This window comes from Mugil cephalus, chromosome 1 (assembly GCF_022458985.1).
Source record: "Mugil cephalus isolate CIBA_MC_2020 chromosome 1, CIBA_Mcephalus_1.1, whole genome shotgun sequence".
NCBI lineage: Eukaryota > Metazoa > Chordata > Actinopteri > Mugiliformes > Mugilidae > Mugil > Mugil cephalus.
Window position 1 is genome coordinate 11,804,624 of NC_061770.1, and position 27,997 is coordinate 11,832,620.

At 41.0% G+C, this 27,997-nt stretch overlaps 1 protein-coding gene across 5 annotated transcripts; it reads right to left on the reverse strand.

Annotated features, from left to right (window-relative positions):
- Positions 1-188: 188 nt before the first annotated feature.
- Positions 189-27,780, reverse strand: LOC125010755 (death-inducer obliterator 1-like). Of its 5 annotated transcripts, none has more exons than XM_047589564.1 (16): positions 27,721-27,780; positions 26,526-26,610; positions 25,290-26,406; positions 24,917-25,169; positions 24,398-24,694; positions 24,103-24,283; positions 10,403-10,934; positions 9,919-10,078; positions 9,648-9,764; positions 9,417-9,524; positions 9,127-9,277; positions 8,409-9,015; positions 8,156-8,309; positions 7,951-8,040; positions 7,647-7,842; positions 189-7,458 (listed from the first exon to the last, which is right to left on the reverse strand). In XM_047589564.1, the coding sequence occupies exons 2-16, from the start codon at positions 26,587-26,589 to the stop codon at positions 776-778; spliced, it is 10,710 nt and encodes a 3,569-aa protein (XP_047445520.1). In that variant the 5' UTR covers positions 26,590-26,610; positions 27,721-27,780; the 3' UTR covers positions 189-775. The 5 variants fall into 5 exon arrangements, with proteins under 5 accessions (XP_047445520.1, XP_047445529.1, XP_047445512.1 ...); XM_047589573.1 differs by having other exon boundaries at positions 26,513-26,610; positions 27,721-27,774; XM_047589556.1 differs by lacking the exon at positions 27,721-27,780 and adding an exon at positions 27,433-27,695.
- Between the last annotated feature and the right edge of the window lie 217 nt (positions 27,781-27,997).

Below are 27,997 nucleotides of genomic sequence, written 5' to 3' on the forward strand. Positions count from 1 at the left end.
CATCTTTTCAGTGTGTCAGAAGGATCTGAAATATTCTAATGGTAGATACATCAATCTCACACATTAATATAAAATAGTTACAACTCACATCTTGATTTAATCCAAATAAAAATAGTAGTGTAACAGGCGTGGATTCCACCCATGTTGTATTAACTCTATTAAAATATCAATTACAAATCTAGGCTTAGTAGGAATTTAAAAAGATATGTCACTTTATTGACTTCTTGTACAATAAAAGAACAATGAATAGACATTTTTTAATCAGCAAAGGAAAAGAAACTAAACAAAGCCTACTTTACTGACACTATGGCAATGTTAAAAAATAAACAAAAACTATACATTTTCTGTACAAAACATGACTTTTTCCAACTAGAAATACACATGGTGGTCAATTTACAACTGATCAGTTACATTTAAGTCCTTATGTCATAATCAGAAAAACAAAACAAATATAAACACCTCTACTTAGAAGACAACAAATCAAACTAGGACAAAAGGGCCAATGCCTCTATGTCTTTCATGTAGCATTACAATGTCAAATCTTTTTGAATGGCTTTTAACAAGCGCTCTAGAGGAAACAATACATTCAATGGGTGTTATGGTTCAGGGTATCTAGCCAGCGTGATAAAGCTGAGCCTTTTTGAGAGTTTTGTTCATCATAATTTCTGTTCCGAATGGTCTGTATATTAGGATGTCTTGCCTGTGTTCAGATCAGTGTTGTTTTAATTTTCACCACTCTGGGTGGTTTTATTATCTACAGATGCATTGTCATCTCCTATTTATCATTTTCACTGCCATGTTCATTGGCTTCTTCTCCTCCCCCTCCAGGTGAGCGCATTCTACGAGCAGGACCTACAGGGCCTCGGCCCCGGCCTCTGAAGGAACCACTTTGACGATTCCATGGTCTACCTCTACTTTGGCCCGTGTCTGTTGGATGGCCAAATTGTTGATTTGGGAAACGTATGAGACCTTCTGTTGGAGTGGGAAGTAAGGCACCTCTGTGTCTTTGGGGTTTTGCAGTTTTCTGATTTTGTGGGTTGTCAAAATCAGGGAATGGTTTTCCACCATTGTGTGCATCTGGGCCACGGGACCTATCGGCTGGTGTCAAATATGGATCACTATATACATCTGATTTATTGGGATCTAGTCGTCTTATTTTTGAACCTCGTCTTTCTTTTCTAAACTCATGCTCAAACCCCTGCCCAGGAAGTCCCATATCTACTCTCATTTCGGGTCCTAGATCTCCATAATCTGAAACTCTTCCATCACATCCTGGACCTCCAATATTTGAATTTCTGTTTCCAAGTCCTGGTGGTCCTAAGTCTGGACCTCCTGGGCCTCTCCTATCAAGGCCTTCCATCTCATATTCCCTCCTGTTTGGATGTGAATACATCAAGTCTGGGTCACTTCTGTGGACCCCAGGTCCTTCCATGTTTGGGCCTCTCATACTCCCCTTGAAGTCTGGCTGCCTCTCGTCATTCCCTTGCATATCTGGCCCTAATTTTCTACCTTGACCTCTACCATAGCCTTGTCCTCTTTTGTTTGGACCTCTTTCCCCCCTGCAAAAGGGACCCCCATCTCCTCTCTTCATGGGTGCTGGAAACACCATATCTGGATCACCCTGAATTGGCCCAGGACCTCTGCAACCTGGACCATTCCAATCATCTCCAGGACCACTTGTAGGAAATGGCCTATTTCTTCTTTCCTGTATGGGTTTTGTCTCCCTATTTTCAGGGCCTCTCCAGTTATTATGAGGACCTTGCCTATTATGTTCTTGGCCCAGCTTACCTGGACCTTCTTGAATAGGACCGGAATTACCTCTATAGCTTTCCCAATCATCTCCGGGACATCCTCTTTCAATTTCTAAGGACTCCATAATAGGACCTTTTCTATCTGACCATTTGTCATCAGTGTCCATGCCTCTGGTCTCGGGTGCAAACCCCCGGAAGTCTGGCCCTCTAGGATCTCTCCTTGTAGACCTTGAACCCTTAAAGTTTTGGCGCGTTCCAACAGATCCTGGGACCTCTAGATTTGGAATTTCTTGAATAGATTCCGACCCTCTCCAGTCATCTCTTCTATCATAATGCGGACCTTCTATATTGGGACCTTGGTGTTTAATACCTGTCCCTCTAAAGTCTGGAACACCTGGTCTTCTTCTATCAGGTCCTAGGCCCTCCAAATCTGGACCTCTACTTACAGACCCAGGTCCTCCCCTAAAGATTGAGCCTCCTTGTTCTTTTCTATCTGGGCCTGGACCTTCAGGGTCTGGACCTCTACTTTCACAACCAGATCCTCTACAATCTGGACCCTTCCTAATGGGCCACTGAACCCCCGGAACAGGTCTGTCTGCTCCCATTCCTCCGAATTGTGGACCTCTCCTATCAGAATGTGGGCTTGCTATAGCTGGAGGTCCTCTGTCTGGCCTAGATTCCGTGAAAGCCGGACCTTCTGTAAATCTACAGTCAGCCTCTTGGCCCATAATAGGTGGACCAGCATGCTGTGGCCCTGGTCTCACCATTTTTGAACCTACAGGACCTTTTCTGCTGAGCATTGGAATGTCCATGCCAGAACCTGGTCTTTCCATCCATGGCTCAATCAAGTCAGGACCTCTCCTACCTGGACCCATACCTGCCATATTTGGATGTCCACTTTCTGTCCCACAATCCCAGTGTGGACCTCCATGCCCTCTACTGTGAGGCCCTGGGCCTTCCATATCTGGACCAGTTCTTTCAGACCCAAGTCTTACGTAATCCAGCTCAGCACCACCCATATATGGCCCTCTTCTGTCAGAATCGTGTCCACCAGAACCTTGACTTCCTGGTCCATCCATGGACAGACTTCTCCTATTTGACCCTGGACCACAGAAATCGGGACCTCTTGGTCCTCTCATGTCAGGCTTTTGGTTTTGGCTGTCCATAGACGTTCCCCGCATTTCATTTTCTTGCCTAATAAAATCTGGACCTCCTGACACTCTTCTGTCTAGCCTCACACTACCCACTGCAGAACCTCTGCTATCAGGTCCTGGCTCCCTGAAATCTGGACCTCCAAATCCTATCCTTTCAGACCCGGGGCAGTCCATGAATAAGCCTCTGCTTTCAGTCCGGGGTGCCCTAAAATCTCCAGGTCCTCTATTCTCATGCCCAGGATGTTCAACAGAAAATTTTCCCTCACACTCTGCTCTTCTGGTTTCTTTTCCTCTAGGTCTTCTTTCAAATTGAGGACCTTCCACAGATAAGCATCTGCTTTCAGGCCAATGTCCTCTAAAATCTGGACCTTCAAGTCCTCTCCTGTCAATGCCAGAGCCTTCCATACCTGGAACTCTCCTTTCAGGTCCCGGTCCTCCTGATCCCCTGGTATCAGGCCCTGGACCAATCATATCTGGTCCTCCCCTTTCTGGCCACGGCCCCCTATTATCGTGACCTGGAGGTCCTCTCTTATCGGGTCCTTGACCCTCCATACCCGAATATCTCCTTTCAGGTCCTGATACTCTGAAATGAGGACCTATAGGTCCTCTTCTACCAGGGTCAGGACTCTGAGCAGCTAAACCTTTTCTTCCAAGTCCTGGGCTGACAAACTCTTGATCCCCTGGTCCTCTCAGGCCAGATCCCTGATTGCCCATAATTGGCTCTCTCCTTTCAGGTCCCATGATATCTGGACCTTCTGGTCCTCTCCTGTCAGGTCCTTTCCCTCTGATATCTGGACCACTTGGTCCCCTATTATCATGCCTTGGGGCATCCAAATTGGGACCTCTTATTTCAGACTCTGGCTGTCTAAATTCTAAGCTTCCAGCAGGTCTTCTGTTGTGACCCTGGATCTCAAAGTTGGGCCCTCTCCTGTCTGATTGTTGAAGTCTCCAGTCGTCTTGTATAAATGACTCTCCTCTCACTGGACCTGATCCTCTCCTATCTGACCCTCTCCAATTGTTTCTTACATCTGTTCCAGGGGCATTCCAATCTGGATCTCTCATGTGTGGACCCTGATTTTTATTCTGACTCAACTGAGATGTCACATTAGGATCAGTAACTCTTGGTCCTGGACATCTCCAACCTGGATTTGTGTTGTTTGAAATTTCTCTGTCTTCTTGACCTATTTGTTCATTTGTCCTCTCTAGCCATGTACTCTGTCTATTCATACCCTGTGTATCAGCATCTCTCAAATTTGGGTCTAGGTTTCCAATGTCTCCACAAGAACGGAAATGGTCTCTTCCTCTCATATCTGTTTTTTTTATGTCATGCATAGTTTCTGAATCTCTGAATTCAAGACCACGCATACTTCTTTCAGCCCTTACATCTGATCGTGGGATTTCTTGTTCAGTGTAAGGCATGTTAGACGTATGACTTTTACAATCTAAGATTGACTCTGCTCCTCTCAAGTGTATCTCTTGCCCTCTTGGTGGGCCCAGTCTTTCAACTGCTGGGGATAGTCTATCTGCTCTTAGAAGTCTCTCTCCCGAACTTGCAGATGTATTTAAATCAAAATGTCTATCTTGACCACCACCCATCTTGCTGATGCCTCCATCTTTTCCATGTGGCTGAAAACCCCTTTTCTGGGGTCCGCTTTCTTCTACGACTGGGATGCCATCGGGCCTTGATTGTCTCTGAACTCTTGATGGACTGTAGTCTCTTTCATCATTTTTGCCTCTACCATCTTCAATAATATCCAAAGCCCTACATTCTAATTGTGGACTCTTAAATGACTGCTCTGTCCCCATTTTCATCACACCTGTCCTGCTAACTGGGCCTTCCATTTGTGAATTATGTAACATAACTGACAGAGGACCTTTCATAAGTGGACCTCCCCTATCCTTGTCTACACACGGGACAGCTTGTTCAAGCTTTTGTCTCATATCAGGGCTGGGCTCTTTTGCTTCTGCACTGATTCTTTGGACACAGGAACTTTCTTCATCTTGGACAGAACTCCTCATTTCAGAACCTCTCATCACTGGCCATGAACCACCTATATCAGTATTGCAATTCTGAATAACTGAGTGTCTAACATTTGGCTCAGAACACTGCATAAACGTCCCTTGTTCCCTCATATGTTTCCCTTGACCATCTAAAACTCTGTCTTGTATGTGTGGTATAGGACTGGAAATATTGGGAATCACTATATTTTCACTACTTAATCCCACACCTCTAACATTTGACAGTGGATCTCTAACAGTATAACACAATTTACTAGACACTGTTGTTTGATCACCAATGGTAGGGCAATGACTTTCAGCATCTCCAATTTTCTCCATCATATCTGAGTCACTTATATCATTTTTGACAGGTTTTACAGACTGTGGCTCTGGATCAGGGCTTTGAGGAGAATCTCGAATGGGTGGATCAATTTCTCTTAGAGGAACTGTGCTTTCAATTTTGTCTTGAAACAGAGTTTTCTGCTGAGAATTTTCATCCACTAGCGCAGAGGAATGGTTAACTATGTTATCAAGGTTACTGACTGAACTCTTTTGAAGGTCCTGAAATGTAGATGGTTCTGAAATCTCCAGCTTCACAGTATGAAGTTCATGTGAACACAGAGAAAGCTCTTTATCAGGGCTCTCAACAAGATCACATTCTGCCTCTTGTCCATCTGGATCCTTTTTAATTGTAACTGTAGAAGATGATGTGGTAGAGTGCAGAGCATGTTTTGATTCCCCAATGACTTCTGGGAAGGGTCCTTTGAGTGGTTTTGGTGACAGAGATGCACCATCCTTTTTTCTAGGAGATGATGGGGATCTTCTACGTCCATGAGAATGTCGGCGTGAGGTATGATCTTTGCGATGGCGGCCCTGCCGGTCAGATGGGTCTCGAACTCTGTGTCTTGATCTGTCCCTTTCACTTCTTCTGTGTCTATCCTTGTCTCGATGTCTCTGGGAATGTGAAGGGGAACGGTGTTGTGACCTTCTTGAAGGACTTCTATTGTGGCCCCTATCGCGATGACTCCGTCTCTTTGGAGATGACCTTCGCTTTCTGCTGCGGTGTGAATTTGGTGATGTACCCTTGTGACTGGCTCTACGGCCAAATCTAAACAAAGAATCACCAGTCTTTATGCTTCCTCCTTCAAATACTTCCCCTTGAATTTCATTAAAAAGTGATTCATCCTCAGGATCATAAGCCACATCAGAATCTTCTATCTCTCCAGCAGAAGAATATTTGTCACTTTTATCAATATTTTCCTGTGTTTCATCTTGCTCTGGAAGAGTATTTGTGTCATTTTGGATAGTACTTGTGTCTTTTAGCTTAACTGGTTGTGTGTTCAAATTAGTATTATCCACATTTTCTGTATGGTTGCTGGACTTGCCTGCTGACTCTGAATGCTTGGACTCTGCCTTCAATATGCCACTCTGCAAAGATGGTTGTTGTGAGGAAGATTTTTGTGGTGGAGACATCAAGGAGTCTGAAACAGAAAAGTGAGCCATGAACATGCCCACAGCTTCTCTTTGCTGACGTAAGGCTTCCTCTTGCTCTTTCAGCTGTCGTTTTTGCTCTTCAATTTGCTTATTTAGCTCCTCGAGCATTCGCTGTTGCTCACTCAGTGTTGCAGCTGAGACAACAACAGTGCCAGTAGGCAGGTTTGTCATTACTGCCGCTGGAGTGGAAATTTGTACTGAAGTAGAAGTGGACGCTGTTGTTGGGCATGAAGCAGGACCTAACCTTTGAGTCGGAACAGAAGACTTTGAAACAGCAATATTACTTTGAATATCTTCAAAGATAGAATCATCCTCTGGATCATAGGCCACATCATCTTCAACAGAGCCAGACAGTGCACTGTCACCTGCCTTAACATCTTGATTTCTTTCTTCTTTTGCTTGTGGAGCAACCGTTTTGTAACCCATTTCTGGATTATACTCCTCCTCTGGGTCATATGGTCGATCTAAGTAATTTTCCTCTTCCTGGAGCTCCTTGACTTTGGATTTCTGCCCATACTGTTGAACAATTGGATCCATCATTGATCCAGAAACTTGAGAAAACACTGGGGTTTTCTTAGCACTTTCTGTTTTGTTAGAACTTCCATCAGAGGTAACCACAGAGTCAGACTGTTTACCGCCAAACAAACTCTTCAAAATTGTCTGTAGGGGTGTCTTGCTACTGGATGCTGTTGAAGAATTGTTTTCTGAGATGCTATTAGAGGTGGACTGAGTCACAGCAAGGGCTGAAACAGGAGGTTGAATGCAAGTCAAATGAGATGTTATGGTAACTGAGCCAGACGTGGAAGAGTCTATTGGTGACCCAGGGCAAGATGGTGAACCAGGAGGGGTGGTACTAGCAGGAGTTTCTGGATCATAGGGTTGGAATATCTCCAATTTGTCTGAACCATAGAGGACGGGTGGTTTTGGGATCCACATAGGGTCTTTGGACATATGAACTTTAGGTCTCTTCTCTTCAAATTCCTGAGGCAAGATTTCTGAACGTTTTATCTTCTGGACAACTGCTAGACCCAGAAGAACATTTGGACGATTTTTTTCAAGCCCTGAGAGTTGAAGAAAATTTGAGAGTTGAGAAATTTTCTATAATTATTCATGACATAAGCATATAATTATACATTTAATCACATTAATATTAAAGGTGAACAATAATATTTTAAGGACGATACTGCCGCCTACATGTAAGTTGTTGCTGCTAAAAACATATGACGCATTAGTCAAAGCATTTTCCCACCTGGTCCTACAAGAGGTTGTAGTATTGAGGGGATTGATTCCTTTGCACTGAGTGGAACAAGGTATACATCCTTGATCGAATGGCTGTTATTGGCAACCACACCAAAACGACCTCTGCTGCTGAAATAGGAAAACAGGGAGACATAGGCCACCTCTTCTTCCTCTGTCGCAGGGTGAAACCGGATCACACACAACTCCTAATAAGCAGAATAAAAGACACAAATGAAAAAGATAGATCAATAGATTTCATAAATTTCGCAAGTTGCAGAAATATGGACAAAAGAAATATGATATATTCTGCTTGCCTTTGTAACAGAGGTCTTTAGTTTTGCAACATAGTCCCACACTGTCTGAGGCATTATTCGGCCTCCGATTTGTATGGTATCAGGTAGATCCTACACAACACAGAAAAATCAACAATAAATATTTTAATTCATTTCTGGTAAGACAACAACAGAATTTTTTGTTGCAGCCCAATGAACCAAAGTTATTCGTTTTGCATTACTATACCGCTTTAAGATTTTCAGCAGATCCTGAAACCAGATATCCCTTAGTAACAAACTTGGCTACAGTGAGCATGTTCACAAAGCCTTTCCACAGTATGTCCTGTTTAGCCAGGAACTGAGCAGTCTCGCCATCAGCTGAGGATTCAGAAATCATGGCCCTGAAACACAAATCAACATAATACCACTCATAACCACACACAAACAAAATAGAAAAATAAATCATTCACTTTTATACAATTCCACAATTGTTTAAATACCTTGAGGATGTGCCATAAAGTCTGGGATCTGAGGTGGAAGATGGCTTCATTAAGATAGATTTGGGTAATGTTTTTGGTGGTGGTTTTTGGGAGTGCGAGGCTGCAGTCTCTTTAACAGGGGCGTAAGGAGCTGCTTGTTTATGGGTCGGGTTCGTGTAACCAGAGGTGCTACTCGATGAAGCTGTGCACCTGCTGGCTGCAGTGCGAGGATCACGCCTTGTGATTGTTACCGTTGAAACAGCAGGAATTACAACTGGTGTATATGCTCTCTTTCGTGCAGTAGCTTTAGAGGTGTCTGGAGTTGGAGATGCAGGAGACTCCATAATGGGGGAAGCAGGAGACTCTGAAGTAGGAGATGCGGGAGAATCCTTTATAGGGGAAGCAGGTGATTCTACTATAGTCAATGCAGGTGAGTCAATAAAAAGGCAGGATGAAGTATCCATGGAAGATGTTGGAGAATCCATGTCAGGGGAGTCAGGTGGTGCCCGCAGAGGGGAGTCATCTCCTGCAGACCTTTTCCAAGGTGGTTCACGCTTCTCCCTCGATACAGCTACTACCTTGTTTTTTTTCTTTGCAGGTTCCTCCTCTTCCACAGCAAGCATTTGGCCTTTAGAAAGGAATATTAAAACTACTTTGAACAACTAAACACAACAACAGCTGATCATTGGACAATAAATGGACAAAAAACGTATCTACTGGGCAAAAGTTTTAAATTCACCTGTGCATATCTTGCATTTCAGGTCAAAGAGGTGAGTTTTATGCTCTGATGTTGTGTCTTTAAGCATGCAGGACAGAATGTCTGGCACGGCACTGCCTTGGCTTGGTTGACTTGACTTGGTCTTGGGAGCAGGAGCAGGAAGCTTCCGTTCCTGGGAAACAACATGTACCACCACAAACAACAATATTTATTATAGAAATCACAACATCTAAGTTTCATAAAAGATATCTTTAAGGAGCAGAGGAGTTTAATGACTATGAAAATCTGCGAATGAGATGGTGATGACCCACCGTGCTTTCAGGTTTTCTATCGATTCTAGCAGGATTTAAACTGGGCAAGTCAACTTTCACTGCTTCAGGCTTCTGCAAACTTGTCACTTTCGCAGCTGTATCCTTAACCTAGATACAACGAAGCAATCAAAGATAATCAGTACTGACAAAACTGCTGCTTGACTCTCAACATGTAGAAACATAAATTCAGATTTTGTCTCCTTGCTGTATTTTAAACCTACAACCATTTACCTCTGTTGTTTCTTTCACGCTTGGCTCAGGGGCTTTAGTAGCCTGCATATCCTTCTGACTCATTCTCACCAGCCTGAAGGGACCGATTTCTCCATGTACAACTCGATACAACAAACCCTAGAAGAGGAAATAAACAGGACTGGGATTTTAATTTGCTTAATAAAAAAAAAACAAAACCTCACGCAAAACCTCGTCTGGAAGATTACACTTAAATATTTGCTAAGAACAAAGATCCTAAAACTGGAATGTGTTGTATCAGCTTTCAACAAACCTTGTTTCTTGGGTCTTTGAGGTTGAACATTATAGTTCTGTACTTGTTCATGTATTTGCTGTCTGTATTGCGGAAAATGTCGAACATTTCCATCTCAATACTTGCAACAAGCTTTGCAGCCTCGCTCTCTGTCATCTCCAAATCCTCACAATCACACACCCTTAAAAAGGAAAAGGAGTAAGTCAACAAATCTGTTGCACACCAATGCTCTTTCCGACATCGCCATATTTAACATTTTATTATTTTTAAGTGTAAAAAATGTTTGAAGTTGAAGGGTCAAAGATTTATAATGTGTAAGCCATGCTTCTTCCAAAATGTGAACTTCATGAAACTGAAATGGAGTATATGGAGTATTTAATTATACTGTGATATTTCTATTCTCTTTAATAGATGTCACTCACAATTTTGCTTGTAGAAAAAGTGTACCCTTGAAACTTTGCTTGCAAAATGAATCTTTTATACATGCCCAAGAAGAAGTCCTCACCTTTTGAACAGGATGCCGGTGAGGGAGCGCTGGATGCTCTGTCTGACCTGGTTATTGGGCTGAGAAGGCCTGGAAGAGGGCGCACTGGGTGCAGGTGACACAGGAAGATTTCGGGTTTCATTCAGCAGCGTGGGGGCTGAAAGAGGCTTCTGGCATGATGCCGAGGCTGACACGTGGCTGGATGGAGACTGAGATCCAGACTGCTTCTTTGGTATGACGTAGCTGGTCTTAGTGACCATAAGGGCCCCAGTCTCATGATGTCTGAGAGATGAGGCGGTTGGAAATGTGTCTGTAGACACACTAGATTTTGCTGTGGTGGGTGGTATTGGGAGATCTGATTGTGCAGATTTCTGCTTTGAGACACCCCCATTTACTGGCTCCTTAACTTTTTCTTGAGCGCAGCGTTGTGGTGGAGCTGCCTCAGCTGCAGGCAGGGGAAGGACAGATGAATCTGTTGATGGGCCTTCTTGACATTGGTTTGAAGGTGATGCAACCTCACTTTCAGCCTCTAGAGTTATACCGTCCTTATTAACTGTTAGGAAAAAAGAACAGCAATGCATGTTTGTTAATGTGATGGAAGAGGACTATCTGTTAACTGTTACATGAAACGCCGCATGTGCACATTAGCTGCATCCAAAGAAATAAATCAAAAGTGCCTTACTGATCAAATCTAATACACAATACTGGTGGTGCCTTTCTATTCCGTACCGAATAATTCAGAGACCATCACTCTTCTCTTATTTAGTAAACTTGGTAGAACTCATTTATTGTATTTCAATGTTTAAAAAAAAATACTAAATGTCATGTAATTTTAACAGGCAATGTTTATTAGAAGACATATTTGTTTACCAAGAACCAATATGGACATTAGTACAGCTCATCTCTGTTCTTGACAAACTGCTTAAATTATTAATTTTTCTAGTAAATAAACACTGATTTGATGACTCAAATTCATTTCTGTGGTGTTTTCTGCTTAATTATAACTCAAAAGTTGGCATGTTTTGTAGTGAATTCATTTTTTTTTTTTTTATTGATGACTTCACATCAATATTGGCATACATACCCCATTTGTGGTACAACTGTAGCATTTGAGATTGTTATTTTTATTAATAAAACTGCTCCTTTAATAGGAATCTCTAAATTTATTAAAACAAAACTCTCTATAAATTAGTTATGGGTAACAATGCTTATCACTGATGTGCAAGGACAGACAAACACTTGTTAAGTCAGTAAATATCTGTTATAAAACATTACAGTCCACATCTGGAGTGATGCAAAGTGCACAAACTTCTAATAAGCCAAAATAGTTTGCTAAGCAGTAAAAAGGTTTCCTGTCACACATCATTACACCCAGTACAGACCTTTAACTGCCATTAGAGGTTTTGTATACTTAATTATAGACAAGGAAGATGGTGATAAAGGATGTTTTTTGGATTGGATGGAACTTGTGTAGAAAAGAAATTTCCACATTAAAACATGTATATCTTTGAATATAAATTTATACTATTTACCTTGCTAAACAAATCGTACCACTGTGAACAGAGTTAATATGAATTTTTTTTAAAAATCTCAAGTAAAATGGCAATAACGATAAATCAACAGGTTATCAGAAATACACAACAAAAAGATAAGGTATTTAGCATGAAGAAAACAAAGAAATATTTTCATATATATATTTGTGGCCATGTATCTCGACTTCACTGTCATGCTGAGTTTTTTTGAGGACTTTTATTAAACACCCGTGAGATTGACATTTCCCACATGGAAGTATTTATAAAAATGTAATGGGAAATGCGTGTGCACTTCAGCCCAGCTGTAGCCATGCTTTTCTGCAGTCTTTTCTACTTTTCTACACAAGAGATTAATATTTTTTGAATCAACACAGTAATACGTAAATGTCAAGGCTGTGTTTAGGCTGTAAAGGTAAATTTAAAATAACATGAGTCATTATTTCGTTGTCATTTATGTTTTCAATTCATCCTAATCTTTAGTAATGATGAAGAGCGATGGATTACAGAAACATATGACATATCATGAATAGTGCAGGACCTTGCTTTCAATGACAGCTAGCCTTTCTTGTATTGACAGGTCTGACAAGATGTACACGAGTGTCAATATGTAAACAAACATGTAAAGGTGGTTATTAGGGAGTGGAATAGATGTTCACCCATGTACTATGACAAATATTGAGAACAGGAGCAGGCGTACACCCAGCATAGTCTAGTATGTACTTTGTGTGCACAGTTTTATGGATATGGTCCCTTGTGTTCATATGCAGCATGAGATAACACATCAGTACTGTAAGTACATGTAGTATGACCGTGTCTGTACTGATCAACGTCAGATGCAAAATACTAAGCAACCTCAGTGAGCCCACAGGGCTATCTGTACTGGTTACCAAAGCCATCAATTGTCATACGTTTGAGGATTTATGAACATTATATGACGGTCTGCCTCAGAGGAAATTGATATAGTGAAGAGGACCAATCCTAGGTGGATGATGGGATTTCACTTAATTTAATGAAATCACATCACGAATTTGACCCGTGATAAGTATGAGTAAGCACCAGGTGACAGCAGTTCAGGTGTCAAGATGATATAATCAGTCAAGCAATCTATGAACTCAGAGGTGTGAGTTTATAAGATGCAGCAATTTTACTGAACCTTTGGGAGATGCAACGGACAAATGTGACATCTGGAATTAGAGGTTCCCAGTCCAAACCATTTTTTTTTTTTTTTTTTTACGTAGATGGAACCTCACATCAGATACATACAAAGAACATTCATGGAACTGGGTTAATACCGTCTGTAAATAGGTTAAAAAAGAACTAACTAAGTGCAGTGTGATGGATTTAAAAATAAACAGACTTAGAGTTCAGTAGCAACCATCTATTTTTGCTTTAGGAGCAATCAGGTGTAAACAAGCGACAACCTCCAAGTCTGAGCCATGAAGCCCATGCTTGCAAAAAATTGCTGTTCACCGAGTGGCCGCTTGAGGCTCCAAAAGGGAGCAAATGCCCATAGACCTCCATGTTAAAACGTCCAACTTTACAGCATTAAACATGTTTACAGCCTGGTACAAGAAAATGGTTATGGTCTCAATCGTTTATTTCACTATTCATGACAACCATACGGGGAAGTCATTTTTTTTTTCTAACTCATTCATTTATTTTTTATTAAGGTTCAAAATTCTGAAACACGGCTACTGCGGGCTCCGCCCACTTCGGGATCCATTTTCAAGGTTCAGAATCCGAAGAGTTCACGTAATTATGGGTTTGTCCATAGTATATAAAGTCCATAGGAGTAAGTCATCACTTTCAGCACCCACCACACATAGATAGTCACAGCAAGTATGACTTCAAAGTAAGATGCACTCCTTGTTTGATTGTTCAAAATACACATTGCCATAGAACTACAGCACACAAACAGTTACAGAATCTATTCTAAATATTTCGACAAACACAGCAGCTATATTTACACTATTTAATCTCCTTTTCCGTCACTTCTACTGTCCCACAATAATTGAATTGCAACTCACCATTTCACATTCATCATTTCGAGCTTGAGGATGTTTAAGAAGACTGAAATTCTGCCACCACCACCAGACTCTGACAGGATCGTAACACATCTCCTCATAAAAAGTTTTCATCACCCAAGTCTTTCTCTGTTACTAACCTCACTGAATATTTAAGACGTTTTTGGGGTTTGCATATTTCGAGTTGGAATTAGTTTTGTATTCGCAGTGAGATTGGAAAAAAACACCATCCACACTATACACTTAGGCCCAGCTAACCACAGAGCATGAAGCACAAAGAAAAACTCAAATCTGAATTTAGAAATACTTACCAATACCTGTTTCACATGTTCTCTAGATTACATGTCAACTAAAAATAAAACATATATGTGTTTGATTTTCTGTTTCTGATAGTATGTAAACAAGTTAGAACAAATATGTCCAACATTTGTCAGGTTTTCATGATTTGAAGGGTAATTCAGCCTCAAATCAACCTGCAGTTAAACGCAAACTTGAAGCAGGGTACTGGACGTATCTCAAGTTGTAGATGCAGATTTCTTCCCCTACAGACCCAGGCCACCAGACGTGACAGTCAACGGAAAATTGAATGAAGCTGGTATCAGAGACATACAAACAAACACAACAAACCAAGTTGAGACCTGCCGGAGGCATCAAGTTGATTTCATTCTGTATCTCGTTTTATAGTTTTCTGTGAATATGGGTGAACATTCCTCCGTGATCCATAGGTTTCTTGAAGAGACATTTCGAAACTCAACCTATGTGGCAACAGCCGTCGCCATCTTAGCACTACCTGACAACCGGTTTCCTGGCTGGTGATGACAGACAGCTATTAAGCTGTGAGCACCCACCTGTCACTCACGGTGCTACGCCTTAAATTATGCAGAAGCATAATTCTTTAAACCTTGATAGAATTGTATATAAACATGTTTACGTCTGTTGTAGAGCCGGCAATACTGGGACTGACTTGCTTTTGGCGCTAGGATCAAGTGGCCACTTGAGGAACTGCAATATTTGGCACTTAACGTTGGCGTCGGCCGCAGACGTTGCTGCGTGGGACAGACGTTATGCCACTGTTTTTATGAGCTGTAGATATGTGATTGTGTAGCTGCTGTTCTGGTTTGCGACACATTTGGATACATTTTGTGTTTTTTGCTTCCATATCAACGGTGTATGGTACAGTCCTATTAATTATTCACGTTGGAGTGACGTTTTACTATGTTCAGCTGTTATATATAACCATGTATGTACACATCAGCCACATTAAAACCACCAAATGGTTAAGTGAATAACACTGAAGATCTCAATATGACGTAATGCTCCTCTAGGAAACTTGGTTCCTGGCTCAATCTGAGCATTGTTGAAGAATAAGCATCAGTTCCTTGAATCCTCGTGCCATTTGTTGCCCAAAGAAGCGAAAACATGACACATCAGCCCAGGCCACCTTCTTCAATTGTGCCTTTGTGCAGTTGTGATGGTCTGCAGCTACACAGTCACATACAAAGCAAACTTTGATGCACTATGTGTCCTCGCCTGTTGAATCAAACAACACGTGCCAGCCGTCGTTTTACACATGCGTCAATGAACCTTGGTCGTCCATTCACAAGTTCACCACTTTTGATGAGAGGTACTGATCACTGCAGAGCAGGAACACCACTCAAAAGCTGCAATTATGAAGATGCTCTGATCCGGTTGTTTAATCACTGCAATTTGGCCCCTCGTCAAAGTTGAAAAAAATTCTTCCACTTTATTCCACTTCTGGTTTTTATCAACTGCCCAATATCGCACACACTAACAGGTACCATGCAAATAATAATGTTATTCATTTGATAATGTTATTCAATGATTATTATGGCTGATTGACGGAAATATATATGTATATATGTATGTATATATATATATATAACCCCCCCCCAAAAAAAATGCCACAGCTGTGTGTATGTGTATGTCTTAAGATTTAGACTACAAAACTACCACGCTTTGTTTAACAATTTCTATTTACTCAAACGTTAGTTGTCACTGCAGACAAAAATCTGACATATTTTCAGGCAAGTTTTCTTGTCACCAAGTTAACCCTTTTCAGTCTTATTTATAATCTTTATGTTTTCACAAAGGTCACTGAGTGAATATATTGCCTGAACTGAATTATATCTGTGGTAAATATCAAGAGTGGCTTATCATGATGACTGAAAGCTGGTGGAAACTGGAAGTCTGCCTCTGTCCTTTCTTGTACTTTTATCGTGTTAAAATTAACAAATTCCTACTGAGCACATTTTCATTTGTTTAATCCTGCAGGATTTAGTAAAAGGAAGACCTCGGGGGAAGACAATGTAAGAGTGCATTTAGGCTTCAATTTATTCTAGGAAGGGGAAGCCATGCTTAGTCATGACCCACGATAGTCTGTATTAGATGGCATGTGATTTTCATGGGATTTTATGACAGACGATGACAGGCAGTGGCATAAATAGGTAGGTTTGTGTATGTCAAGTGTACACTTATACATTAGACTAAATACCTTCAAGAAACAGTCTGGAAGATTGTGTTGTGTATTTAAGGCCATAAATCACAAGTATATTTTGTATTTGATGTACTCTACACACGCACACAACTTTAGAAAACACAGCAAACACTTAAGATATCACACATAACTGATGTATTAGTATTTTTATATATTAACATTTGGAGATTTGAATTGTCTGTAATTTATTATTGATCCCTTGAGATCAGAGGTAACATTTGAGTAATAATTAATATTTTAGGTTAACCAGTATATTCTACATATTTTAGATAGATTTTATCTTGTGTCACTGAAGACTTAACAATGAAACAGCGGATTATTTCCTCAGTTGCACAGTTTTTGTTTGACCAGTAGGGGGTGCTTGTGTTTTACAATTAAATACTTCAGGCACTGATGTCCTGAAATACACTCTTAAAGATTACAAATGCATGTGATGGATAAACAGCAATAACACATTTTAAGATGCAACACTGAGCTAAAATCAAGATCTAAAAGAAAACTGAAAAAACAGGTTTTAAAGTCTGACATTACTGGAAACTCCTCTCTTTTTAAATGTGTTTTGTTCAGGTATTTCTTAAATCATCACTCCAACGCTTCTCAATTCTAAGATGCGTGCACTGAACCACAGTAATGCAAATACATTATTGTATCATAATGTGATGTATCTGCTGAGAAACACGCATCAAGTCACGTGCCGATGCCATGCTAGCTACACAACACCATGTGATCACATGTCACTCAAGCTTGGGACTGACGGAAGGAACACAATCCACTGTATGAAACATTTAAATCAAGTATAACTTCACTACGAAGTAAATGTACTCAAGTTTCTATTAGTGTATGGTGAGAAAACATTTGTGTGTTGATGCATTTTGTTCCAGTGAAACTCGACAGGACTTTGCTCCAAAAACTATTTTGGTACCATGTGAGTAGATTAGTAGATTAGTTATGTGTATATGTTAAAAGCCAGCATTCTGCCAGCAAGTCTGTGGCAAGTCTTCAGGGAGTTGAAACTTTGATAATGGTATCAGAAGAAAGAAATCAGTTAGGGCTTTGTGACCAACTGATAATCGGTTCGTTTCTCATTGACAGAGCAGCTGTGTAGAACCCCATATCGAACCAATGCAACGCTTTGACCGTAACGCGCTCCAGTCCAGCAGGTGGCTAAACCTGGCCTTCACCAACACTTCAGCAAGTTCTGCGTACACTTTGCTTTTCCAAGTAGATCCTCCAAGCTTCTCCTGAAATCCAGCAGACATTGTTGATGGCAGGAGCAGTTGCGTTTCTTCAGATGAGCAGGCAGTAGGTAGCAGGCATTGGTGACACCAGCATAGTCGTGATTCCCGTTTGGATCCAATAGACAAGTGGTTCTTGCTGGGAACTTGTATTTTAGACGTCTAACAAACCTATATTTTGTCAAAACATGTTTGCAAACAGAAACCAAACCGGTTTACTGTTGGTCAAAAAGCCCTAAGTGAAAGCTTTTCTCAGACCCCATCTAATGGCTTTACCAAATATCTTAAACGTCAAGATAAATATCACTAATGGAATTAAATATTGCATTTTGTACAAGGTCTCCTGTGTCCAGAGAAGACATTAAGAATGGAAAGATAGGATAAAGACAGAGGACTTTGTTCGTGACTACGAGTGAAAACACAATTCAAGTCGCTGCCTCGTGTGATTCGTACATGTGCAAATGTAAATGGTCCACAGCACATTATGTCAAAGTCTATAAAAAAAAACATGGACCACGTTCTCTTAGTCTGTGGACATGCATGTCACAACAGAACTGGAGGAACCACAAATAACCTCACAAAAACAAACATTATTACAAAAGTACACAACATGCTAGGTACATGTGTATGCAGTGTACTCTATTGTCAGCCTGTCACATATCCAGTTCAGCCTGTTATCCAGCACTCAGTACCTGGGTTTCTGTCACCCTACAGCAGCCGGCTTGTACATATTTAGGAAGTATCAGTGCAGGTCAGAATAGACCCAACACACTGTAGGAATGGGCACATTGTATGGGTTTGTACAAAGGTGTCTGCGCAACCTTTGTTTCATTGTATGTTTGTGTTTTGCAACTTTGAAAAAGACTTAAACTAAAGTCAGAGGAGGACAAAAAAAGAAAAAAGAGAGAAGAAATGGGCCTCGGTTCATATAATCAGGATTTGCCAACAAAAATTAAAACTTAGTAAAAGATCTTTTACTAAGCAGACAATTTGACTTTTACTAATATTTGTGGAACAGGATTTTGTTTGCAGTTTGAAAAGAAATTCAATGGTAATCTTTGGAAGCAATAAGAAATACTTATGTCATAAATGTTAGTTAAACTCAACTATAGACATTTTGGTTGAAGGTGCTGACCTTATGGAAATCAACAAATTTGAAAGCATAATCACCAGTCTCCGTGTGTAAAACTTCATCCGTTACCTTTATATGTAGTATGCATGATTCCCAACCAAAACATACTTATTATTTAATATATTCCACCTGCATATTTATGTTAGTCTTCTTTTTTAAAATAACCTGATGACGGAAACTGTGCAGTGTACGTTAATGCGTTTTCAGACTAAAGAGTGAGGATTTCAGCTTCAGTGCATTTTTATAAAATATTCTATGACAATTAGATTGTATTGTAATCCATCATGATTTCAAATTGGATGATTAAGGTAGAAAATTATACCAGTCTATGTCCTGATCAGTATGTTTAAATAAATGTAAAGATTAGGTAGGTATGTGACTCATCCACTCATGTCTTTACTGAAATGTGACTCTTAATTTGACGTGCAATCTGTTCTCCTTTCATCACAATAATGAAAAAAAACTTAATCTCAAACACAATTTGGGAATTAAGGGATAACTGAGAGAACTGGGTGATTAGATCAATTGAACGAAGCTTTGTGATTTGGGGTTTTGCGTAAGGTGCTGAAATGACGGTAAATTTCTGGAAATTAGATGCTAGTAATGTGGACTGAGATAGAAATGTATCTGTACAGAGGTGGCAAATCAAAAAAGAAAATACAGACGATCGTCTCAAGTGCAGCAAAGCAACTTCATCGGTCCTTGATATTGACTGTACAAGTGTCTGAAACTTGAAGGGAGGGATGGAAGAGTAGTCCTGCAAAATATACTCCCTCATTAGATGTGTTAGCAGCACCAACGCACCACTGCAGGTGAACCGGATAAAGATCTGTAACTCCATAGTATATGATAACATAACCTTTTCATACTCACTGACCCTGTGTCCTCATAGAAGACGGCAATGCCTTCCTGGAAAAGACCCTTCCTCTGAAGATAAAAACTACCTATTAGGCCAAGTTTAGATTGATTTACAGTGACTCTTTTCTCTAAGGGGACCATTGGATCGACAACATGCCAGCAAAATGTCCCCCAAAGCACCAGAGCAGTCCACTGCAGTGTACACACATGGAGGCCAGTATCATTCTCTTGGTGTATGCCAGGCAATTGTTGAGAACATTGTGAAAGAGGACTCATCGAACCAACTCCCTTCTTTTCCACATCATTTCAGACCAGTGTTGATGAATTTTCTACTATCTCCAATGTGTAATCTTTGTAATGAGATGTTTATTCACTGTAGCGCTGCTGTACTTTCTGTCTCTTAAATAATTGTTAACAAATTGTACTTGCTCATGCGCCCTGTTCACACTCTGAATTTACATACTCAAGTTAACTGAGTTAACAGTTGGTCATTAACCATGTGCTGTTCACTAAACTTTCTGACCCTAGTGACTGCCGTCTTTCCACAGAAAAAAATTGCGATTCCTGTTTGAATAGTGATGAGGAGGTTTTGTGACACAAACTCCTGCTATCCATTCACCAACAATGAATCATCTTTCAAAATCCCTCAGAGCTTTTCTTATCTCTATCCAGATACCGAATGCATCTGCCTGGATGCACTTGCACTCCTCCTCCTCCTATTTTGTCAATGAATGGATGAACTGACGGAAAATAAACATTTTATCGTAAATTAGTATGGTAGTCTTCTCCATGGCTTAATGTTCAGTACAATTTGCATGGTGAGGCACACAACTAAAGACTACTGGAAGTGATTTGATGTGCAGCAACAGCCCTGATCTTCTCGACGCTCCTACTTAAGACATCCAGGGGTTTAAGGTCACACTTCTCCTGAGTTCTATAATGTCATTTGTTGCAGAGATGAAATTTTGGTGGAAATGTGAAGCCCCTGGCCACACTCAGCTGCTGTGGTCACAACTGCCCCGAGGAGAAACTGGTGTGAAGATGCTGTCTCAGCCTGCATCATCTCCTAACCTCAACCCCATTAACGAATTGTGTGACGCCCTTCAGCGCAACAGCTGGAGATGTGACCAGCGCATGGAGCCGGCAGCCCACCCAGGACTTTCTCTGAAAATGTGCCAGCACATCATGGCTGAACATTCAGAGAATCACTGGCTTCATGAGGTGTCTAGCAGAGGTGCCTGCAACCAATAACCACCCACCTAAGGCAAATAGTTTCAAGAAAACTCACTTATGTGTTTTATTTTTATTTCACGCATTTGATATTTTGATCCTCTAAACCACTGTCTGTTCCGCTCACTCTTTCAAACTCTAAGAAATGTAGACATGAACCTGGTGTTTCAAAATTCTCTATGTTTGTAAGGTTGATTCACCCAACAGCTTTGTTGTATATATTATACATCTTCTTATGCACCAGCTTTTATATCCATAAATTCTGCTAATACTTCAATTTGAAAGAGGTGAAACTGTGCAGTTTCATTCAAAGTATTTTCTGGTTGGAAAGTTCTAGTGAATTTGGAAAATAATGAGAGGTTTGAATTATCTAAGATGAAGTGTATTGGAGTAGGAGCAGAAATATTTGAGATGCGGGATTTTTCATTGGTGTTTGACAAAAATTAAAAATCAAAGCATGTGATTCATCTGTGACGAATATCCTATAAACATTATATATATATATAGTTTCCTTTACAGTTCTTCTCCTAACAATAAAGCCTGACTTTAGGGTTCTTTTAATAGATTTGCTAAACAGTTTTATAAGTTTCTCATGTGTAATCGCAGACGTCTGTGGGCTGCATCATACCATCCTGAGATCCGAGCCACTTGATTTGTCGAACAAATTTTGTATCTACATCGTGATCATCTGTGTGTAAAAATGGACGTTATCATAAAATGCAGACCTGCTGTTTTCTTGTCACAGGCCATATAGTTGATTTCACTAAACTGCGGATAAGGAGACGAAGATCCACAGAAGTGATGAAGGTCGGAGACAAAAAAAAAACAAAAACAAATGAAGCTGACCTCCGGTCAGTCTCCAGTAGAAACAGAGATGATTAGAAATCAGAGCTGTGTATTTCTCTGAACATATGTGAATGTGGAGGCATATGCGAGTGTGTGTCAGCAGAAGTATGTGGGGATTTAGAACCGTTGTATGCAACAGGGTTATTTAACTCTATAACCACACTGAAAAAAAAAAGATGTTTGTAGGCATGTTTGTTGCTTTGTATTTTTTCTTAACATGGAGCAGGGTGAAGTCTTGTCCAAGAGGCTCAGAGGAATGGAGTATTTTACTGATTGTGACCAGTTGATCCTTGAATCTTCTTCATGGAGACAGGACAACTAATCTCTTCTTCAATGTCCAGATGGACCCTCATTCTAACATCTGGACTGATGAATCATCCAGGTTCACTCTGCATCTCTGCAGCAACAAGAAGTCAACTCTCCAGACCCTATTAATTCAGGATCCTGCCCGGCCTAATACTAGTGTGTCTGTGTAACGAGTGGCCCAGGAATGTGTGTGTTTGTGTGTGAAGTATCGATGCATGAGATTGCATTGCCGCATGAGGCTGCAGGATTAACGACGTAAAAAACTGATTTTTTTTGGAGAGCCCTGGAAATTTGTTTGAAGATTACATACGGAGAAGAGAAGCGGCGAATGTACGAATATGTGATGACGTGCATTGCATGAACTATGTACAAAAATAACCACAAATTACTTCCCCAACAACGGGAAAGTAACTACACAAATCATCAAGATGCTGTCTTTTGGAGTCGTCGGACAGCTGTCGGAACAAGAAATGCATCCTGGTGGAGTGATGCTCGAACATCAGGGTTTTCCTCTGAAAAGGAGCAACCTTGACAAACCGTGGGACACCAATAAGCAGGCTTCATATAGCCTGTGTGTTCAGTGGCACCAAGGAGCCCTGTGGGTTTGATAGTCTGATGTGTTGAAGACTCACACTTAAAATATTTTTAAAAAAAAGAAAAAAACAGCTGGAAAACACGAGTGTATACTGCCATCCTTGTTTAGACAACTCTATTTTTTCCTGTTAAACTGTAAATACCAAATATATCATTAGCCTAATAGCATAATTAGACTAAGTCATATTTAAATGTTTTCAAAACAAGAAAAAGAAAATACACAATGTTTAGCAAGCACATTGTGTGTTTTATTGATGTTGTAAAAGCGATTCAAAAAATGACTTAGGCAATTATGCTATTAGGCTAACGATATTTGATGTGCTGTGTTTGATTTTAAGTTGAGGAACGACTAACCATGACAAAATGATTACATGCAACAGATCCTGTGATGATCCAACATTTAATTTTCCAAATACTAAAAAATATTTATGTATTTGTGTATAAAACATAGTGGTTAAATGTTAGTGTGTTTATATATATATATATATATATGTAAGATCAAATCTGCTATAATAAATAATAAAGAAAAAAGAAATACAGATGAATTAAGAAGTCATTTATAGAGTGAGTTTAAGTAAAAATAATACTTGAATTAATACAAAGGTAAATAATAAATGTATTGTTAAATTCTTTGTAAATATGTTACATTAATGTATTTCCTTGGTCTTTCCTTCCTAAGTTTGCATAAAGGTTTTTTTTTTGATTAATGACTGTATGTCCTGTAACTGATTATAAGTGCATGAAGAAATGAAAACGTAAAAGATGTCAGTTTTCTAAACGATAGAAAAAGAGGGAAAAGTTGTGACTTCGTGAGCACCTTGTATGTTGAATCTGAGCAGCACATTTTAATTCATGTGCATTTCATGGTAGAAAAACAGAAAACGAAACCGTACTGCATCACTTCCAAGAATTAGTAGCTCTTCGAAGGCCAACAGCCCAGGTCACTGTGCACGTATGTTTGCAGAATGAGAGATCACTGCCGACCAAAACGTTGTTTCCACCTTGTGTTCATTATTCTTTTACTGCCATTTATGATTGTCTGTGAGAACGTGTATGTATACCCAGCGCAGCGAAGCATCCTGCCTGACCAGAACTACACAGCAAACACACGTGATGTGTTTCACTTTCATGCTTTCGTCAGTTTTGAGTTTGGCTTAAAGGAGTGTGATTAGCTAATATTGAAATCCTGACTTTTTATGATTGTTTGAGCAAAGTATTTTGGACATTTAGATTCAACAGAGGAACTATAAAAGCGAACATACTTACCCACCGTTGACCACTGCTACTTGTCATCCCAGAGAGAACATGTATATGAGAGAGTGTGTGTGTGCTTGTGTTCGACTGCGTTATGTAGCGTAATGACTCAAAGGGGGAGGCGATGCTAAAAGAGCCACTTTGTGCATGGTGTGCAAACTGCTTGAATGTGTTTGAGTATTGAATGGTACATACACGCTGTGCAAATTTTAGATGATGGTATGGAAGTGGTCTGCGCTTCAGTGAGACTGGGCCCGCAGGCTACAGGAGATGCGGCCGCCTCCTTTTCTCCATCATCCTCAATCCTCTCCTCTTCTTCACCTTCCTCCTCCACCTTTCCTGCCAACCTCTTAGACATACGGCCTGACCTCTGAGCCTGGGACAGATTTATGGGTACAGGTTAAAAAAAATAATGGTAAAGACCCAATAAGAACATGTATTACCTACACACCACAACTGTCTTCTCGTTCTTTGTGTTTAATTTGCTTACCTTTGCAGTGGGTGTGCCTGTGGCAGCTTTTCTCTGTGTGCGTCCTCTTGGTTTGGGCACCTTAGGGCCAGAGAGTGTCTTCATTGTGACGGCAGCGTGCTGAAGGATGCAGTCAGTGCCACAGTAAACTGAATCTGGCAGCGCTTGTTTGGAGCAGCCAGGCCCAATGCACAGGGGAAGAGAGCAGCCCGTCTCCATCTCTGCTTCGGGTTTAGTTTCTGGCTTTGTCACAGGAGTCTGCTCATCCTTCACCTCCTCCTCCTCATTCGCCTTCTCCTCCTCTTCCACTACAGTATACTGAAAACAGATTCTCGTCTTAAACCCAGAGGACAGGTTTCTGTAATGCAAATTAGTCACTGACTAAAAGCGCAAATATTACAGTGACGATAAATTGAAACATCTTTATGGTCAATAAGGAATGAGAGAAAAAACACAAACTTAAAAGTAACTATTTAAGAAACTAACTGGCTCTGACAAAGGGCAGTGAGCCGTCTGTAACAATCCAAATAAAGTTCAAACCTTGGGGGCTTGCTGCTCCTCTTGCCCCACCCTTTCTTCACAAGGAGAACCTAGTGTTAAGCATTCAGGAAAGCCAACCTCAGGAACTGGCTGTGGATGGAGCTCAGACTCTATCTGGCTCTGTTTCTTTGTGGTGCAAGGGGGGCAGATGTAATCTTGGCCTTTCCTCTCTATGTCACGGCCCTGTGTCGCACTGATACCGACACAGTCACCATGGAACCACACCTGGCAACTGTCACAGCAGATCATGAACCTGTGAGAAGTGAACAAACGGCAGTAATAAGGAAGTGAAACTAACACAAGGTTCAGGTATGCAAACCCTGGAAAGAGCAGCTCAGCCCAAGAGGCTTAGTTACCAGAAATGAGTGTGTACCTCTTATCGTGTTTCTGTCTGCAGATACAGTGCAGAGCATTGGAGTCATATCCCTCAGAGTCTGATATGCTTGAATTGTCTCCAATAATCTTAACATGTTCTTTTCCCTCCTCTGGTGCGTCATCAAACTGAGAAGGGGCTTCATTAGTAATATGGTCGGAGTCACTGTCCAGAATTAAACAGTCGGAGCTTGATTGCTGAGGAGGACTCAAAGCAACATCCACGTGAACGTGTGATTTTTCTATTACAGGAAGGCTGCTTAACTCGTTTTCTTCTTCTTGTACATGCTGCTGCTCAGAGGGATTAACAAGCACCACTTCCTCTACGTCTTCATCTCCTGCAGGGCTTGACTGAAGGTCCTCTACTCTCCCCCTTCCTCTGCCTCGACCTTTACTCTTTCCCCTACTTCTTCCTCTGCCTCTCCCCCTTCCTCTGGCCTTTCCTCTTCCACCTTTCCCCCCTCGTGCCCCTCTGCCACTAGAAGCAAGATGCTCCTTGATCTGTAAGAGTGTCATGTTATCACTGTCTTCCTCTTGACTAGAGATCAAAATCACATCACTTCCATCCCCTTCTGTCACACTGTCAACAGCAGCCGGCTGTGTAATCTCCACGTCATCTATGTCATAAGGTTCCTCAGTTTCTTCCACAACTGGTGGATTAGGAGCCTCGGTGGCATCAGTGGTTGGCAGCGCATCTGACATCGTCATAGGCAGACTGTCCTCCCCCCCAAGCAGTGAGAAGGCAGTGTGAAACGCAGACCCAAAATCCTGCCATAAGCTGGGATCAAGGTTCCCTCCCGCAGAAGCCTCTGATGCTGTCTTGCCGCTGTCTGAGACGGGCGAAGACGGGGCAGACCACTGGAGGTCGTCTAAAACACTCCGAGCAGTACGAGCTGCTCTCTGCGTGGGCCGTGTCTCAGCTGTGGTCTGCGATTTCTGGTTGGCTCTACGACTTCTGCCCCTTCGAACGAGCGGGGGGCTGTGGCTCAGCTCTCCAACTTCTTCCATGAATTCCCTTCTGGCTATGGTGGTCCGTCTGAACCCCCAGGACTTTCTAACCTGTGACAAAGTCGGCCTAACACTGGACTCCGCCTCTTCTGACCCGCCTTGCTGTTCCTCTGCGGAAAGACAGAAAGATACAGAATTAACACACACACAAAAACGAATGAATAAATAAATGAGTTCAATATTACTTAATTTCAAGAGTTCATGTAGGTAACTCACAGACCAGGTGTACCTGAATTGTGATCTTCAGCAGCGACATTATTATTATTTTCCATTGAGTCCATAACGGGATCCATAGATAATGAAACTGTCCAAACCTGGAAGATAATATTAGTGTACAGTGTAAAAGGAAGATTTCACTAATGGACAAGTTGAATTAAACTTAAACACAGAGCAACAGATAATTCACTGACTTGCCAGTCCATTAGTTACACCTTTATATCTGCTATTATATTCAGTTTATGTTGAAAAGCATCAGAAAGGTGGTGGTTCGGTGTGATCATTTTTGGAGGATGTGCTTTTTGGCGTTGACAGTGTTTCAGTTACATAGCCTAGCCTTTGCTGGCACAGTTCAATAACACGACAACATAAGTGTAGTATAGTAAGTATAGTAACATTAGCCTTATTCTGTAGGATGTGGTTCTAAATTGGGTCGTGTATTGGTGATAAAATGCACCAACACGCATGATAATAAATGTAAAACTCGTACTGACAGTGACAGCTACAAATTATGTAGTATTTTAGTAAGACTCCAATCACTTTACATTGTCATTGTTATATTAACACTGCAGACAATAACAATGGGCAGTATAGCAGCCCTCTGTCTAGCTGTCCACATGTGTAGACTGTTACTGTGGATTTCAACACTCAACCAATGTGGACATTTAATGACATTAGACTGTCGGGGGATGCCCGGAAAAATACGTTAATGTTAATTATCTAAGCTGAACAGCTGTGTTGAGCCCTAAAGATTTCACTGTTGCTGAAACAGAGAAACTGGCCTGGTGCAGATGGGTTATTTATGCAAACGCTCCACAACAGGAGCAGAATGAGGGCGGTCCACAATGTCCCAGGCTAAATTTAACCGACACTCGTTAGCAAAACAGAACCGAAACATTGGGCCTTGCATATGTACCTACCAGAACCTAGTGGCCTGTAAAACCGCAGAAACGTCCCAGCTCTACAACACTGAGTTATACCGCGAAGTAGGGAGGGAGAGAGGTCCTGTTTCTGATGGCGACCGACATTGTTCGCAGCAGCTCATTTAGCTACATGCTAACGTTAGCAGATACTCTACCTGGTATTTAATGCAACGAACGACAAAGCCAATTGTCTCGAACGACACGGACACCTAGAATTAAACTCTGCACGCACATACGTAGGCACTGAGGACATGGTCTCGATATACGTTACAATTGAGCACTTACGTTTAGATTCGCTCAGCTACCTAGCTAGCACAGCCTCCATTTTCTTTACCTTGCTGATACGTAATCTCGCGAGAACTCACGACAAGCGGAAACCCTCGTGTTTTTTTTTTCTACTCACCATTCATTTGATTTACAGCAGTTCAGCAGTTATCTGTGCTTATTTCTATTTTATTATTTCTAATCTGGTAATATAAAAACTATCAGGGTGTACCCAGCACGACATTTTTATACTCGTGATATCAGTTTGTTTTCTCACGACTCTGAAGACAAATTAAAC